The sequence below is a fragment of the Capra hircus genome, chromosome 12 (assembly GCF_001704415.2).
Source record: "Capra hircus breed San Clemente chromosome 12, ASM170441v1, whole genome shotgun sequence".
Classification (NCBI taxonomy): Eukaryota; Metazoa; Chordata; class Mammalia; order Artiodactyla; family Bovidae; genus Capra; species Capra hircus.
In genome coordinates, this window is record NC_030819.1 from 15,132,493 (window position 1) to 15,150,192 (window position 17,700).

At 38.8% G+C, this 17,700-nt stretch overlaps 1 protein-coding gene across 1 annotated transcript in view; it reads right to left on the reverse strand.

Annotated features, from left to right (window-relative positions):
- LOC102181111 (multidrug resistance-associated protein 4-like) overlaps positions 1–17,700 on the reverse strand; it is a 190,527-nt gene that overhangs the window by 82,572 nt on the left and 90,255 nt on the right. The window contains 2 exon segments of the mRNA XM_018056300.1: positions 9,529–9,608; positions 13,405–13,551. Coding sequence (XP_017911789.1) covers positions 9,529–9,608; positions 13,405–13,551 — 227 coding nt within the window.

The window sequence follows — 17,700 nt, forward strand, 5'->3', positions numbered from 1 at the left end:
AGGGAATTCCCTGAATACATAATTTTTAATTTTCTCAAAGAAAAGACTGTAAGTCCAGAGGGCTTCACAAAAACATTGTGCAGAAAAGTTTTCTAGGGTACTTTTCCAGGGTCCAGCATTATCATGACATAAAAACCAGATAAAGACATTAAAAGAAAGAAAAATTGCAAACCAAACTGTCTTGGAATATTAAACAACATACCAATGAACTGAATCTAGCCATAAAAAAAAAAAAAAGATAATATTCCACAATCTAACTTGACTGGGCAAGTCTAAAATCCTCAGGTTTGCCTGTTACAAAGGACAGGCTGGAACCCTTGGGCAGGAGCTGATGCTGTTCACCACAAGCAGAATTTATTTTTACTTCAGGGAGGCTTTGTCCCTACTCAAAATCAACTTGTTATGGACTTCAATCACATCTACAAAATATCTACAGAGCAACACACAAATCACCTTTTGGCTGAATAACTGAAGAATGTAGTCTGGTCAAGCTGACATTAAAATGACCACTAAAAATGGAAATATTTCCCATGTATTTTCATGAGGATGCATAAGAATTGATGCTTTTGAACTGTGGTGTTGGAGAAGACTCTTGAGAGTCCCTTGGAATGCAAGGAGATCCAACCAGTCCATCCTAAAGGAAAACAGTTCTGAATATTCATTGACAGGACTGATGCTGAAGCTGAAACTCCAATACTTTGGCCACTTGATGCAAAGAACTGACTCATTGGAAAAGACCCTGATGCTGGGAAAGATTGAAGGCAGGAGGAGAAGGGGATGACAGAGGATGAGATGGTTGGATGGCATCACTGACTCAATGGACATGAGTTTGGGTAAACTCTGGGAATTGGTGATGGACAGGGAAGCCTGGTGTGCTGTAGTACATGGGGTCGCAAAGAGTCAGATATGACTGAGAGACTGAACTGACTGACATACTTCTGATAACAAAAGTTGACATATTTTAAGAAAATATGTTGATATCTTAAGAAAAGCAAATTATAGACCAATATCCTTCATAAACAACAGGTACAAAAATTCTTGACAAGCTACATACATCAATACATAAAAATGATGCTACATTACGACCAAGTACAGTCTTTTCCAGGAATGTTAAGTTTAACTTTCAAATACCAATCACTATAATTCACATTAAAAGAGTAAAGAGAAATAATCATATGACCAGCTGAAGAGATGTAAAAGAAATATTTGTTAAAATTCATACCTATTCTTCATTTTTTAAAAAAGTAGAATTCTTGGCAATTGAGGAATTAAAAGAAACATTTTCAATCTGATAACAGATATCTACCTAAAAAATTGCAATTATTTGTAATAAATAATTACTGAAAGATTTTGCCCTAAGAATACAAGGTTATCTAATATAACCAATTCTCTTTAACACTAACTGGAAAATCTAGCCACAACAAGTCAAGAAAAGGAAATAAAAGTCATAAATACTGGAAATGAAGATATAAAACTGTCATTATTTACAGCTGACATGATTGCATATGGACAAAATCCTATAGAATTAAAAAAAAAAAACATATCGCTATTGACTCCAGGAAATGTAGTTTATTCACAAATAAATCAACTACATCTCTATAGACTAGCAACAAGCAAGTGAATAATGGTATCAGAAACAAGACTTCCCTAGTGGTCCAAGTGGTTAAGAATCCACCTGCCAATGCAGGAAACACAGGTTCGATCCCTGGTTTGGGAAGAATCCACATGTGCAGAGCAGCTAAGTCTATGTGCCACAACTACTGAGCCCAGGCTCTACAACCAGACCACTGCACCTACTGAGCCCAAATGCCACAAATACTGAAACCCATGAGCCCTAGATCCTATGCTCTGCAACAGGAAAAGCCACCAAAATGAGAAGTCGACCCACAGCAACTAGTCACCTCCTCTCACCACAACTAGAGAAAGCCCACACATAGCAAAGAAGGCCCAGTGCATCCAAAATAAATGAATAAATAAGAAAGCAATCCAATAATACTATGAAAACGCAAATATGCATAAACAAATTTAACCAGAGAAGTGTAAGATGTCTATACTAAAAATTACAAAATATTTCTAAAATTAAAGATCTAAATAAGCAGAGAGAGACACATATTAGTAATTGCAGATCCAACATTGTTAAGACTCAGACTTCTCAAATATTCTATAGCTAAAAGGAAATATTAATAAAATTTTCAGGCTTTTATTTAAAAGCAAATTGAAAGGCTTCTAAAATTTACACATAAAAGTAAAGAATCCAGAATGATCAAAGCAACCTTGACAAAGAAGCACAAAGTTAGACAATTTAAACTATGAGTTTTATCTCTTATTAAAATGTACAGTAACTAAGAATGCAGTGTTGGTATAAGGATCAAAATATTAGCATAAACTGCAACTACTGAGGAAAAAGATAAATTATACAGATGCAGATTTCCTTAATCCAATGCATAAAAGTCTTTAATAAACGTGTCCAGAATAATTAGAAAAAATAAAACTAAACCACTAATTACTCTTTCACATATAAAAATTAGTGCAAGATGCATCAATATCTAAAAAGGTAGAACACAGAAAAGTATCTTCACACTCCTAAGGATGTGTAAAGATTTCTTAGGATACAAAAACATCAACTATGAAAGAAAAAAAAAGGTTAACATCATCAAAATTAAACCTTTATCTCCACTAAGGGTATAAATGGCAAGCCACTGACTGGAAGAAAATATCCACAAAGGACTAATATTAAGTATATATTAAAAATAAACATCCCCAAGGGGGATTTGAGGAAGGGGTTGGGGAAGGGATCAACATCCCACAGAAATCTCAAAATGACTAACTCATTATTCAGTGGGAGAGGCTGGAATACTCTCTACACACTTTCCCTGACATCTCCACACAATGAAATACAAGGGTCAGTGGTGCTGAGACAAGTAAAGGTATGTCTACTCTTTGCTTTTATAAAAGCAAGTGACCCATAATAATCTACCAGATGCGGTGGTCTGTTCTTTTGCCCTCCCCTCTCTGGAAAGAAATGACTGAGGACACCTCCTTCACATTTTCTTTTTCTTGGGCATTTTCCCTTCATAAAGCTGCAGTCAGTGTGTTCTGTGTGTGCTGAGGAGGGAATGACACGGTCCCTGGTGGTCCCACCACAACTGCCATTGGTGACTCAAGTGCCCTCAGGATTAGCCCTTTGTGTCCACGACAGGACGTGAAGACTAGTTCAGCTCTGCCAAGCTGCTGATTTTTTTTTCCCCCGAATGAGGGGTGTATGAGGAATAAGCATTTTGCAACTTAGTTTTCCTCAATAAATTTCAGTATTTTGCTGAGAGTAGCTGTGTAAGTTCACATGTTCAGAGCAGTCCCAAACTTTTTTTTTTGGAAAATTAAAATGCCTAAACCTAACTTCCTCATCTCACCTTCATTTTCACTTGTTTTAGCAGTAAGAAGACACGTTGGAGGTGATGATTTCAATGACAAGAACTGTAGATAATTGAGACTTCTTACTCATTGTTATTTGGGACTTTGGCAAATTGTATGAAAATTACATGACTCTGAAATATTTAATGCTCAGTGGTCTATCTTGAAACAGCTGATTTTTATTTTGTGAGTCTATATAAGAAAGTGTCCAGTATAATGCATTGAACCTGGACTGGCGATTCATTTCATAAGATATTATACTTGTTTTCATGTTGATGTATGGCAAAACCAATACAATATTGTAAAGTAATTAACCTCCAATGAAAATAAATAAATTTATATTAAAAAAAGAGAAAGTGTCCATCAAAATCTTCAAGGATTACAAATCTAGAATCTCTGTGGTACAAATTCATGAGATATTTATGGGCCTTGAGACTGTCTCTGACAGTAACTTTAAAACAATATAATGCCACTTTGCCAAAGGCAAAAGAAGAGGGTGGCAGAGAATGAGATGGCTGGATGGCATCACTGATTCAATGGACATGAACTTGGGCAAACTCCAGGAGATAGGAAGGGACAAGAAGGCCTGGTGTACTGCAGTTCATGGGGTCACAAAGAGTCAGGCATGACTTAGCAACTGAACAACAACAAATACCACAGTCATCAAATGACTTCTCTTACCTAAAACACACATGGTATTTTTAAAATAGTTACTTAGTGCTCAACATGCATTTAGATGTTATGCAAAAAATAGCATTAAAATTAATTTCCTTTTATCTTTCCAACATTCTTAGGAAGTGGGTGTTATTTTCTCCATTTTACAGAAAGTAGAATGAGGGTTTGTGGGGTGGAGATGGTAAGAGGGAGAGCTGGGACGGGGGCTTGGAAAGGGAGACTGCGGGGATCTGCACTGCCGTACTTTAAAGCTGTTGGCGCCATAAATGATTATCAGGTACAATCACACCACATAAACTGACTTTTTATGCTGCTTTCCTTCGTCCTTTGAAATGGTGAACAGCTCAAATTTGCCCAACTACTTATATAATGTGACTGAACAGGCTGGGAGCTGTGAGAGTCAGTGTACAGGATGGTGCACAAATTCATGATCGTCTCTCTTTTGGGATGTGGTCTCTGATGACATCACCTGAGGGGGTGGACTGTCTTGCAGTGTGGACCACTACTCAGAGTCCAGGGTTTTCCTTAGCCACACTTAGCATCACTATCACAAAATATTAAATAAATTGTCTGAAATTTCATTTAAGGGAGTGAGAATAAATTAGATGATAGAAAGTATATGGAATAAACACTTGAGAAGTAATAAAAAGAAAAATAATCAAGAATCTTCTAAGGTTTATCAAATACCACAAGGATAAGCAAAATCATCAAAAATGAGTTTGAACACAGGTACGCTTACACAGCTGAATAAGGACTTTCCAGCCTCTTTCCTCCCCCCACCCCTCCTCAGCTGGTGATAAAGAAAAAGACCTGGATTCCACACAGAAACTTGGCTTCCACCAACACTTTCTGCCCGACCATCCACAGCGACCTTTCCCTCTCATCCGGAAACAAAGGTTACCTCCTAGAAGTTCTGCCCACCTCCTGGGCCAGGAGTCAGATCTTTGCATCAGGTGGCCAAACTATTGGAGTTTCAGCTTCAACACCAGTCCTTCCAGTGAATAGTCAGGACTGATTTCCTTTAGGATGGGCTGGTTGGATCTCCTTGCAGTCCAAGTGTCTCTCAAGAGTTGTCTCCAACACCACAGATCAAAAGCATCAATTCTTCAGCACTCAGCTTTCTTCATAGTCCAACTCTCACACCTACACATGACTACTGAAAAAACCATAGCCTTGACTAGATGGACCTTTATTGACAAAGTAAGGTCTCTTCTTTTAAATATGCTGTCTAGGTTGGTCATAACTTTCCCTCCAAGGAGTAAACATCTTTTAATTTCATGGCTGCACTCAGCATCTGCAGTGATTTTGGAGCCCCCAAAATAAAGTCTGACACTGTTTCCCCATCTATTTCTCATGAAGTGATGGGCCTGGATGGCATGATCTTCATTTTCTGAATGTTGAGCTTTAAGCCAACTTTTTCACTCTCCTCTTTCACATTCACCAAGAGGCTTTTTAGTTCCTCTTCACTTTCTGCCATAAAGGTGGTGTCATCTGCATATCTGAGGTTATTGATATTTCTCCCGGCAATCTTGATTCCAGCTTGTGCTTCATCCAGCCCAGAGTTTCTCATGATGTACTCTGCATATAAGTTAAATAAGCAGGGTGACAATATATAGCCTTGACGTACCCCCTTTTATATTTGGAATCAGTCTATTGTTCCATGTCCAGTTTCAACTGTTGCTTCCTGACCTGCATACAGATTTCTCAAGAGGCAGGTCAGGTGGTCTGATATGTCCATCTCTTTCAGAATTTTCCACAGTTTATTGTGATCCACACAGTCAAAGGCTTTGGCATAGTCATTAAAGCAGAAATAGATGTCTTTCTGGAACTCTCTTGCTTTTTCGATGATCCAGTGGATGTTAGCAATTTGACCTCTGGTTCCTCTGCCTTTTGTAAAACCAGCTTGAACATCAGGAAGTTCACAGTCCATGTACTGCTGAAGACTGGCTTGGAGAATTTTGAGCATTACTTTACTAGCGTGTGAGATGAGTGCAATTGTGTGGTAGTTTGAGCATTCTTTGGCATTGCCTTTCTTTGGGATAGGAATGAAAACTGACCTTTTCCAGTCCTGCGGCTACTGCTGAGTTTTCCAAATTTGCTGGCATATTGAGTGCAGAACTTTCACAGCATCATCTTTTATGATCTGAAAGAGCTCAACTGGAATTCCATCACCTCCACTAGCTTTGTTCGTAGTGATGATTCCTAAGGCCCACTTGACTTCACAATCCAGGATGTCTGGCTCTAGGTGAGTGATCACACCATTGTGATTACCTTGGTCATGACGATCTTTTTTGTACAGTTCTTCTGTGTATTCTTGCCACCTCTTCTTAATATCTTCTGCTTAAGTCCATACCATTTCTGTCCTTTATAGAGCCCATCTTTGCATGAAATATTCCCTTGGTATTTCTAATTTTCTTGAAGAGATCTCTGCTGCTGCTAAGTCACTTCAGTTGTGTCTGACTCTGTGCAACCCCAGAGACAACAGTCCACCAGGCTCTCCCATCCCTGGGATTCTCCAGGCAAGAACACTGGAGTGGGTTGCCATTTCCTTCTCTAATGCATGAAAGTGAAAAGTGAAAGTGAAGTCGCTCAGTCGTGTCCAACTCTTAGTGACCCCATGGACTGCAGCCTATCAGGCTCCTCGGTCCATGGGATTTTCCAGGCAAGAGTACTGGAGTGGGGTGCCACTGGGTCTAGTGGAGACATAATAACCTCAATGTTTAGAGGTCACCTGGTAAAACACTGAATAAATTTCTCAGGACCAAGTTTTTTTAAGGCTATATCTCTGAAAGTCACAATGGAGATCTGTAGGAAAATATATACATTTTTTTTTTTTTTTGTAGAGTCAAACAATTTTAATACAAAAGATTTTTCTTCTTCATTTTTATTTTGGATTTATCATAAATTGTCAATGTTTCTCAATATTAATATAAGGGCTCAGTATTATTACCTTTTTAAAATATTTTGCTGCACATTTCTCAAACCCATTAAGATACATCAGCTAGCACTCAGGTTTGCAGTACTAAGAATTTAAGTGTATAGGTGGCAAATTTAGAATTTTTTGGCTCTTACTTTCACAAAGTACAATTGTTCACAAAGGTTATTAGCAATATCAAGCAGTTTTCAAGCTCCAAAACTTTAACCAATTCACTTTTTCCTTCTCTGGTTCTCAGATAAAATAATGCTTTTTATTTATTCTGTTGCTCAGAGAAGAAAGAAAAGAGCTATTTTTTTTTTTCATTTGAACACATACTACTTTGTCATACCATTGTGCAGGCAGCTTTATGTACAAACTATCTAATTCTTATAACACATTTTAATTGTATACAAAGCTTTTTAAGAAAATACTTCATGTAAAGCACAAACAAGATTTATTTTATACAACACTGCATTGTAAGGTAGTAAATCTAAACTGAAATCATATTATCTGTACATGAGAAGATTCAGTCTGTGGTAACCCCAAAGGGATGCAAACATGTAACCACTTTAGAAAGTTTTCAACACCTTTGCTTTCCCATTCTATTGTTTTCCTCTATTTGTTTGCACTGATCACTGAGGAAGGCTTTCTTATCTCTTCCTGCTATTCTTTGGAACTCGGCATTCAGATGCTTATATCTTTCCTTTTCTCCTTTGCTTTTCACTTCTCTTCTTTTCTCAGCTATTTGCAAGGCCTCCTGAAATAGTCATTTTGCTTTTTTTGCAATTCTTTTTCTTGGGAATGGTCTTGACTCCTATCTCCTGTACAAAGACACAAACCTCCATCCATAGTTCATCAGGCACTCTGTCCATCAGATCTAGTCCCTTAAACTTATTTCTCACTCACTTCCAATGTATAATCATAAGGGATTTGATTTAGGTCATACTTGAATGGTCTAGTGGTTTTCCCTACTTTCTTCAATTTAAGTCTGAATTTGTCAATAAGACACCTTAAGACAAAGCAATCAGCTTATGAAAAGAAAGTGAAAGTGAAGTCGCTCAGTCATGCCCGACTCTGTGATCCCGTGGACTGCAGCCTACCAGGCTCCTCCCTCCATGGGATTCTCCAGGCAAGAATATTGGAGTGGGTTGCCATTTCCTTCTCCATGGGATCTTCCCAACTCACAGATCGAACCCGGGTCTCCCGCATTGCAGGGAGATGCTTTGACCTCTGAGCCAAAGAAAAAGTGTCTACAAAAACAAAAGACATTTTCTGAAATGACTTTGATCCCATAATAGAATTACTGGCTTAAAAGCCTTCATATCTTCAAAGATGCTCTCTATTAAACTTGTTGGACTTCCCAGGTGGCTCGGTGCTAAGAATCTGCCTACATTGCAGGAGACGCAGGAGATACAAGTCTGATCTCTGGGTCAGGAATATTCCCTGGGCAAGGAAATGGCAATGCACTCCAGTATTTGTCTCTAAGAAATTCCATGGATGGAGAAGTTTGGTGGGCTGCAGTCCATGGTGTTACAAAAGAGTCAGACACAATTTAGCAACTAAACAACACTGTACTTGTTAAAGTATTATTTTCACCTTGTTTTTAACCAATTCTTTATTTGTAAGCAATGGCACCCTACTCCAGTACTCTTGCCTGGAAAATCCTATGGACAGAGGAGCCTGGTAGGCTGCAGTCCGTGGGGTTGCTAAGAGTCAGACACAACTGAGCGACTTCACTTTCACTTTCACTTTCATGCATTGGAGAAGAAAATGCCAACAACTCCAGTGTTCTTGCATGGAGAATCCCAGGGACGGGGAGCCTGGTGGGCTGCCATCTATGGGGTCGCTCAGAGTCGGACACGACTGAAGCGACTTAGCAGCAGTAGCAGCAGCAACACCTGGCTTTATCCAAATAAAATGGTGCAGCAAATAATTGTCTTCTGTGGGAATACAATGCATCATCCTCATGCTCAGTTATGCCCGACTCTTTGCAGCCCCATGGACTATAGCCCACCAGGCTCATCTGTCTGTGAAATTTTCTAGGCAAGAATACTGAAGTGGGTCGCCATTCCATTCTCCAGGGCATCTTCCCAACCCAGGAATGGAACCCTCATCTCTTGCACCTCTTGCATTGTCAGGTAAATTCTTTACCACTGAGCCACTTGGGAAGCCCAATACAATGCATAATTTAGTTAATCTAGGTTATCTTTCCATGAAAGGTTATTGTCTCTCTGTTATGAGATGTGTTCACAATAAAGGGAATCCACACCAGACACCTGGAAGGCAGAGGGAGAACCATTTACCCAGCATGTTCCTGCTTCAGGCCAATCTTGATGTGACTGTGTAGCCACTCCAGCCCCAGGGATTACTCATGTTAACTTAGCCTCCCAATCATAGCCACACCTCTTTCTCAGAAACACAGCCTCTTACGGAAGATAACAGGACACATCACCAGGCTGAAAGGCCCGCCTCCAGTCCCTGTGAAAAATCCTTGAGAGAGAACTCTGGCAGGACTGGTACATTACCTGGATGAAATCTTGAAATATCAGGGGCAGCAAGTCATCCATATCCCCAATGTCTCTGAAGAAACGATTTAAAATTCTTCCTGCAAAGAATAGGATACAAAAATTACTCATTTCCTCAGATAGGAGCTTTAAGAGAAATAATTCATGAACAAATCAAAACAATATTTTTGAAGTATACGTATTTAGGGACTTTCCTGGTGATACAGTGTCCCCAGTGCAGGGTACACGAGTTTGATCCCTGGTGCAGGAAGATTCCACATGCTACAGAGCAACTAAGCCTGTGCACCACAACTACTGAAGTCCATGTGCCTAGAGCCTGAGATCTGCAGCAGAAAAAGCCACCACAATGTGTAGCAACAAAGACCCATATTGGAAAGTAAAATAATAATAATAAAAAAATAAAAGTAAATAAATAGATCTTTTTTTAAGTACATGTATTAAGTATTTAATATATTGGGCTTCCCGAGGGGCTCATGCTAAAGAATCCACCTACTAATGCAGGAGACATAAGAGACAAGGTTTCAATTCCTGGGTCAGGAAGATCCCTTGGAGTTGGAAATGGCAACCCAGACCAGTATTCTTTCCTGAGAAATCCCATGGATAGAGCAGCCTGGCAGGCTACAGTCCATGGGACTACAAAAGAGTCAGACATGAATTAGTGGTAACACAACAACAAATTTAATATATTACAAATTCATATGAAATAAGCCAATGTCAGCGGTAAAGAGAAAAACAAAATAGGATGACACTTAAAGAGAAACAAAAATATCACCAAAAGGCAGTGGGTGGGGAATTGAAATTGAGTCCTGATTTCTAAAAGAATGGGGGAATCTTGTGGCAGTAACAGGAAGGGTTGGTGGATCTGAGAATGTTCCCTCTCTTTAGATTCATGCCATCTAAGACTTACTCCAAGTGCTAAATTGGTAAACAAATAGTTGCAAAATACCTGTTAATCCTAATTGTTACATCAGTTTTGCTTTAATTATCAAGATTAATTTTGCCAAGTGATACTTAATAAACTTAAATAAACATAATTATAACCTCTCTGCAATTTTTTTCCCCCTCCAGATGGCTCACAGCAGGTCACATTTTGGGAAATTATGGCTTGTGGCCATTTCCAAGTTGTAAGTTTACTACTGGGGTAATAAGCCGTTATTTTCATAAGTATACCAGGTATGACAAGTACAGACTTATGAATAAGCATCTAAGAAGACCAGAGGGATGTAGGCAGGAAAACTGAAATATTACTAAATGACCAAGAATCACTTATCATTGATTTTACTTCCCTTCTTAGAATCCACAATAATAGTATATCCTTGAGGCTGCAGGATAGAATATGGGAATTTCTGGTAAATATCTGGTGAAAACTAAAAATGTCACATCAGTAAACAAAGGATGCTGCAGCCACCAGGACTCTGCAGCCACCTCTGCAAGGGTGGTGCACCCTGAGGAGACTCAGGATGAGAAAGAACAGGACGCTGGCCCCAGACAGGGGAGGTGCACACCAAAGGAACTGTACAGGGAAGAGCCAATACTGACTCCATGCTGGATCTGTTTCTTTGACTGCTGCTAGTCACTGCTTTTGTCAGGGAACCTGGCCCTCTGCATTAATGTTAAAGTGGCTTTTATCAGCTCACAGGAGGACAATCTGACCCTCACCAGCTATGAATGGCTGCATAAAAAATACCCTCTTATTCTGTAAGATAAATGGCCTTTTGACTTCACTTCCTCGCCTCCTCTCCCCTATGTTCTGTAAAAGATCCAGGCATCCAGACCCCAATAAGATGGTTATTTTGTGACATTAGTCTGTCATCTTCTCAGTCTGCCAGGTTTCCAAATAAAGTCACTATTCTTTGCCTTAACATGTCATCTGTAAGACTCACTGGCATTGTGAGGCAAGCAGAACGGGCTTGAACTTGGTAACAAGAAATACTACTATATGTGGTTTTTGTCTTCATGCCATCACATACCAGAAACAAAGACCACCATATATCATCTATTAAAAATTCTACTTTTGAAAATAAACACAGAGAAGAGTTCAATTTAATATATATATACCACTAAAAGAGTAAATAACTGATGCCCCTAAACCTTTGGACCTATCTTTGCAGTACTTATTTGGGCTTCTATTTTCTTGAAGGAATGAAGTTCTGATAACAGACACAGGAGAGGGAGACAAGATATATACTATGTGTGCCTGCTGCTCTAGGATTAGTGATCTTAAAGATTTAAACTTGTTTCCAAATCCTTGAATAATAAATCAGCATCTGGAGAAGTCTACAGGTCATCAAGAGCCTGGTTAATAGTGGTCACAACCACTCAGAGGCTGTGATAACAGAAATTCAGTTCCACTTGATGCTCCTAAATTTATGACTGTAGTTTTCACATTAACAGGAAAAGTAGAGAGACTTCACAGCTGTAATAGCAAAGACTCTTCTAATCACTTCCTCACTCCAGCTTCATAATAAGATGAGATTGTGTGGGCCTCTGCAGTTTACCATCCTGTGTTCCTCATAGTACCTGGACTAAAGAACATGTGTTGAATAAATCTGCACAAGATGCTGCCCTAAACAGTCTTATTTAATCCTCACAACAGTCTTGTGACACAGGAAGGGCATCAGTTATTCCCATTCCACAGAAGTTCCCAGACACCATGCTGTCATCCTCACTGAGGTTCATTACTCACTGACCCTGTGCTAAGTGCTGTGAACATACTAACCTGCTTAATGCCCACAACATCAAGATATTGGTAAGTGCGTGAATAGTATCCTCATTTTATTGGTAAGAAAATTGAAACACAGAGAAATTAAATAACTAGCATATAAGTATTAACATAACTATAACTGGCTACTACTGTTAGTAACTAGCACCAGGATTGAACCCAGGAAGCTGGCTCCAGGATCCATATTTATAACCATGACAATATCCTGCCTGGAGATTTGCCTGCCCAGTAGTATCTACCTACTTTGGCCTTGATCACACAGATAGTTGATGGGCAGGCCAAGGCTACTGCTGTCCTCTCTCCAGTCACATCCCTGCCTCAACAGGCCCTGTCAGTCATCATCTGCAAAGACAAAGCCACCCTGGGCCTTAGCACAAGTCTAACCAACTGAACAGAGCGGCATGTGTGCTGATGAACTAACTCTTCAGAGGAACCCAGGTCAGGAGGCCACCTCCAGAAGCAAGACAAGTCAAAGCCCTCAGGGAGGAGGAAGCAACCATTGGGAAACCTTCAGGGACACTCTTCATACTGAAGATCCACCTGCTATAAACCACAAGACCTCTTAAATGTAACCAAAAGTCCACTGTAAAACTAGAGGGTTGATTTTATTGAAGAGGATGTTTACATTTCACTGATCTTGTATTTTAATTAATCTTACATTACCATTTAGGTAAAACTCAAAATATGGGCACATGTCAGAGCTCTGTGGTCCCAGAAATGGATGGGCAATGAAAGAAACAAACACACAGTCTGTCTTCTGTAGAGATGTTCCTGGAAGAAGGTCCTTCCTAGTTAGCTTAACACTATGTAACACAGTGAATGTTTCAACAACTAGTCATAAACATTTCAACACATTTGCATCATCTGTTAGGTGTTTCATATGCCACATAACAAATGGACTCCTAAATCATCCTGCAAAGTAAACATTCATGTATTTTTGCAGACATGCATAAATTGGAATAAAAGCTTATATGCTCCTATATTCAGATTGTCTCTGGCAGGAAAAATTATCAGTGAAGCTTTTGTAGAAAATGAATAAACATACACAGTGATTTTCTTCCAAGCATATCTTCCATTTTCAAATACGAAAATGTAACCAGGCACTTAATGTGTTAACAAGACATATTCACTAAAAAATTTGGTGTCTGACTTACCTATTGGATTTCTATTGAAGAACAATACCGGAGATCTTAAAATGGTCTCCAACATTTTGTTGTGCAAAGTTCGTGAAGAATTAACAAGGATGTAGAATATCAACAGAGACCGTGTGATGCCAAAAATGATGGTAGACACAGTTAACCCTGAAATAAAGAAACATGACTCAGCACAAAATCTGTCTTATCCTCAACCATGGTAAAGCATGGCAGGCAGTTTAAAAAGATTCTGTGTATTTTATTCTATAAATCAAATTTGTATAGAGGTTTACATATATAGAACACAGAATAAAAAACTTACATGTATATAAAAAGTAGATTCTCACCCTCTCCCTCTCCCACAGAGTCCAAAAGACTGTTCTATACATCTGTGTCTCTTTTGCTTTCTCGCATACAGGGTTATTGTTACCATCTTTATAAATTCCATATATATGCATTAGTATACTGTATTGGTGTTTTTCTTTCTGGCTTACTTCACTCTGTGTAATCAGCTCCAGTTTCATCCACCTCATTAGAACTGATTCCAATTAAAATAAACAAATTTAAATTTTAAAAAAAGTAGATTCTGTAAGAGTTTAATGCTTTCAAAAAACACATTTATAAAGAAAAGTGTAAAAATCACTGTTTTCCTCTAACTAAATAGAAATAACACAGGGGGAAAAAATAAGTGTAAACTACCATCACTGACTCGATGGACATAAGTTTGAGTGAACTCTGGGAGTTGATGATGGACAGGGAGGCCTGGCGTGTTGCAACTCATGGGATCACAAAGAGTCCGACACAACTGAGCAACTGAATTGAACTGAACAGTTTCATTCTAGGCTTGCCTAATTCAATTACAAGTTCTAATAAAACTTATAAGAGAGATAATTATACAAGTAGCTGATTTTTCTTTCTCCAACTTTCAAATCTCATTATTTACATGTCCCATAATCTAAAAGTAATGTATGCTTTGGTGAAAGTGAAAGTGTTAGTTGCTCAGTCGTTAGTTGCTCATACTCTTTGCAACCCCATGGACTGTAGCCCCCAGGCTCCTCTAACCATGGAATTCTCCAGGCAAGAACACTGGAGTGGATTGCCATTTCCTTTTCCAATGCTTTGCTACCAGCACATGAATCAACAGGGAAAAGGAGACATGATATACCATTTCCTTGTAATTTACAAGGAAATTTACTTCCATGTGAAGTAGCTTTTTAAGAACCTACTGTATAGCACAGGGAACTCTACTTAATGCTCTGTGGTGACTTAAATGGAAAGGAAATCCATATATATGTTCAATGGTTCACTTGGCTGAACAACAGAAACTAACACAACATTGGAAAGCAACTATAATAAAAAGTAATAAAAATTTAAAATAATAAAAATAAACTAGCTACTTCTATGCCCAAGTAGCTATAAAGAGTATGAAAAGACCATGTTAAGTTGCAAGTGGACAATCTCTTAAATTATTGTATTGCAAGAAACTACAAATTATATTTTGACATGAGATAATCTAAACAAGATAATCTAATCTCTCACTATTTTACAGAACCCCAAAGCATTTGTAAATAAATATAATCATTTAAATTTATGTCTTATCAATGACATAAATGAGCACTACTATGCATATAAAAATTAAAATAGCCCTCCAAACATCTCTTCAGCTCACAATGCTGTATAGAACGGGGATAACTTTGGCAATATATATTCCATCAAGTACTTTTTTCCATTCAGCTACCACATCAGTGTTACTTAATTTCTGAAAGCTGCTCAAATTCCTGAATTCCATCAACAGGAATTTGCCTTAGCCCACCATCTTATATGAATGTGTAACAGAATCCCTTCCTTCTTCTTTAAGCCCTCATTGTCCACCAATTCAGAAGGTGAACAGCTGGTAGATTCAAGTTTCTTATCAAGTGATCAATAAAATAAATACCAAATTTCAATGAGTGGATTTTTACATAACTTACTCTTTGTAGAAAGCTTGTACAAGCATTTCCTGTGAGGACATTTCAATTTTAGTTTTTTGTTTTAATTTTATTAGGGTATAGTTGCTTTTCAATGTTGTGTTAGTTTCTGTTGTTCAACAAAGTAAATCAGCTATACATATACATATAGCCCTTCCCTCTTGGAGTTCCCTTCCCCCCATCCTTCCCCTCTAGGTCATTGCAGAGCACCGAGCTGAGCACCTGTGCTATACAGCAGCTTCCCAGTAGCTATCTGTTTTACACACGGTAGTGTGTATATGTCAATCCTAATCTTTCAATTTATTTCCCTCACTTCCCCATTCCCACTCTGTGTCCAAACATCTGTTCTTTACAACTATGACTCTAGTCATCCCCTGCAAATAGGTTCATCTATACCACTTTTCCTAGATTCCATGTTGTTGTTTAGTCGCCAAGTCATGTCCAACTCTTCAAAACCCCATGGACTGCAGCATGCCAGGCTTCCCTGTCCCTCACCATCTCTCAGAGTTTGCCAAAGTTCATGAACCAGTGATGCCATCCAACCAGCTCATCCTCTGTAACCCTCTTCTCCTTCTGCCTTCAACCTTTCCCAACATCAGGGTCTTTTTCAGCTGTTTGCATCAGGAGGCCAAAGTACTGGAGCTTGAGCTTCAGCCTCAGTCCTTCCAATGAGTATTCAGGGTTGATTTCCTTTAAGACTGATTGGTTTTATCTCCAGGGACTCCCAAGAGTCTTCTCCAACACCACAGTTCTAAAGTATCAATTCTTCAGTGCTTAACCTTTATTGTCCAGCTCTCACATCTGTACATGACTACTGGAAAGATAGCTTTGAGTATATGGACCTTTGCTGGCAAAGTGACATCTCTGCTTTTTAATACCCTATCTAGGTTTGTCATTGCTTTCCTACCAAGAAGCAATTGTCTTCTAATTTCATGGCTGCAGTCACCATCCACATTGACTTCAGAGCCCAAGAAGAGGAAATCTGTCACTGGAAATCTGTCACTTCTCCCACATTTTCCCCTTCTGTTTGCCATGAAGTGATGGGACTGGATGCCATGATCTTAGTTTTTTTTTTTTTTTTTTTAATATTCAGTTTTAAGTTGGCTTTTTCACCTTCCTTCTTCACCCTCATCAAGAGGCTCCTTAGTTCCTCTGCTTTCTGCCATTAGAGTGCTATCACCCACATATCTGAGGTTGATATTCTCCAGAAATCTTGATTCCAGCTTATCAGCCATCCAGCCCAGCATTTCACATGATGTGCTCTGTGTATAAGTTAAATAAATGGGGTAACAACAAACAGCCTTGTCATACTTCTTTCTCCATCCTGAATCAATCAGTTGTTTCATACAGGGCTCTAACTGTTGCTTCTTGACCCACATACAGGTTTCTCAGGAGACAGGTAAGATGGTCTAGTATTCCTATCTCTTTGAGACTTTTTCAGTTTGTTATGATCCACACAGTCAAAGGCTTTAGCTTAGCCAAGGAAACAGAGGTAGATGTTCTGGAATTCCCTTGCTTTCTCTATGATCCAGAAAATGTTGACAATTTGATCTCTGGTTCCGCTGCCTTTTCTAAATGCAGGTTGAACATCTGGAAGTTCTCAATTCACATAATGCTGAAAACTAGCTTGAATGATTTTGACCATAACATTAGTAGCATGGGAGATGAGTGCAATTGCCTGGTGTATTGAACATTCTTTAGTATTGCCCTTCTTGGGAATTGGGATGAAGATTGACCATTTCTGGTCCTGTGGCCACTGCTGGGTTTTCCAAATTTGCTGACATATTGAGTGCAGCACTTTAATAGCATCATCTTTTAGGATTTTAAATAACTCTGCTGGAATTCTATCACCTTCACTAGCTTTATAGGCAGCAGTGCTTCCTAAGGCTCACTTGACTCCACATTCCAGAAAGTTTGGTTTTGAGTGAGAGGTTACATCATTGTGGTTATCCAGGTCATTAATGTTTTTATTGTACAGTTCTTCTGTGTATTATTTCCATCTCTTCTTGATCTTTTCTGCTTCAATTAGGTCTTTACCATTTCTGTCTTTTATAGTGCCCATCTTCAGATGAAATATTCCTTTGATATTTCCAATTTTCTTGAAGAGACCTCTAGCCTTACCCTTTCTGTTGTTTTCCTCTATTTCTTTGTTTTGTCCACTGAAGTCCTTCCAGTCTCTCCTTGCTATTCTCTGGAACTCTGCATTTCATTCTAGGAAGTCTTCTAGGTCTTCATAGAACTGGTCAACTTCAACTGCTTTGGCATCAGTGGTTGGGGCGTAGACTTGGATTACTGAGGTGTTGAATGGTTTGCCTTGGAAATGAATTGAGATCATTCTGTTGTTTTTAAG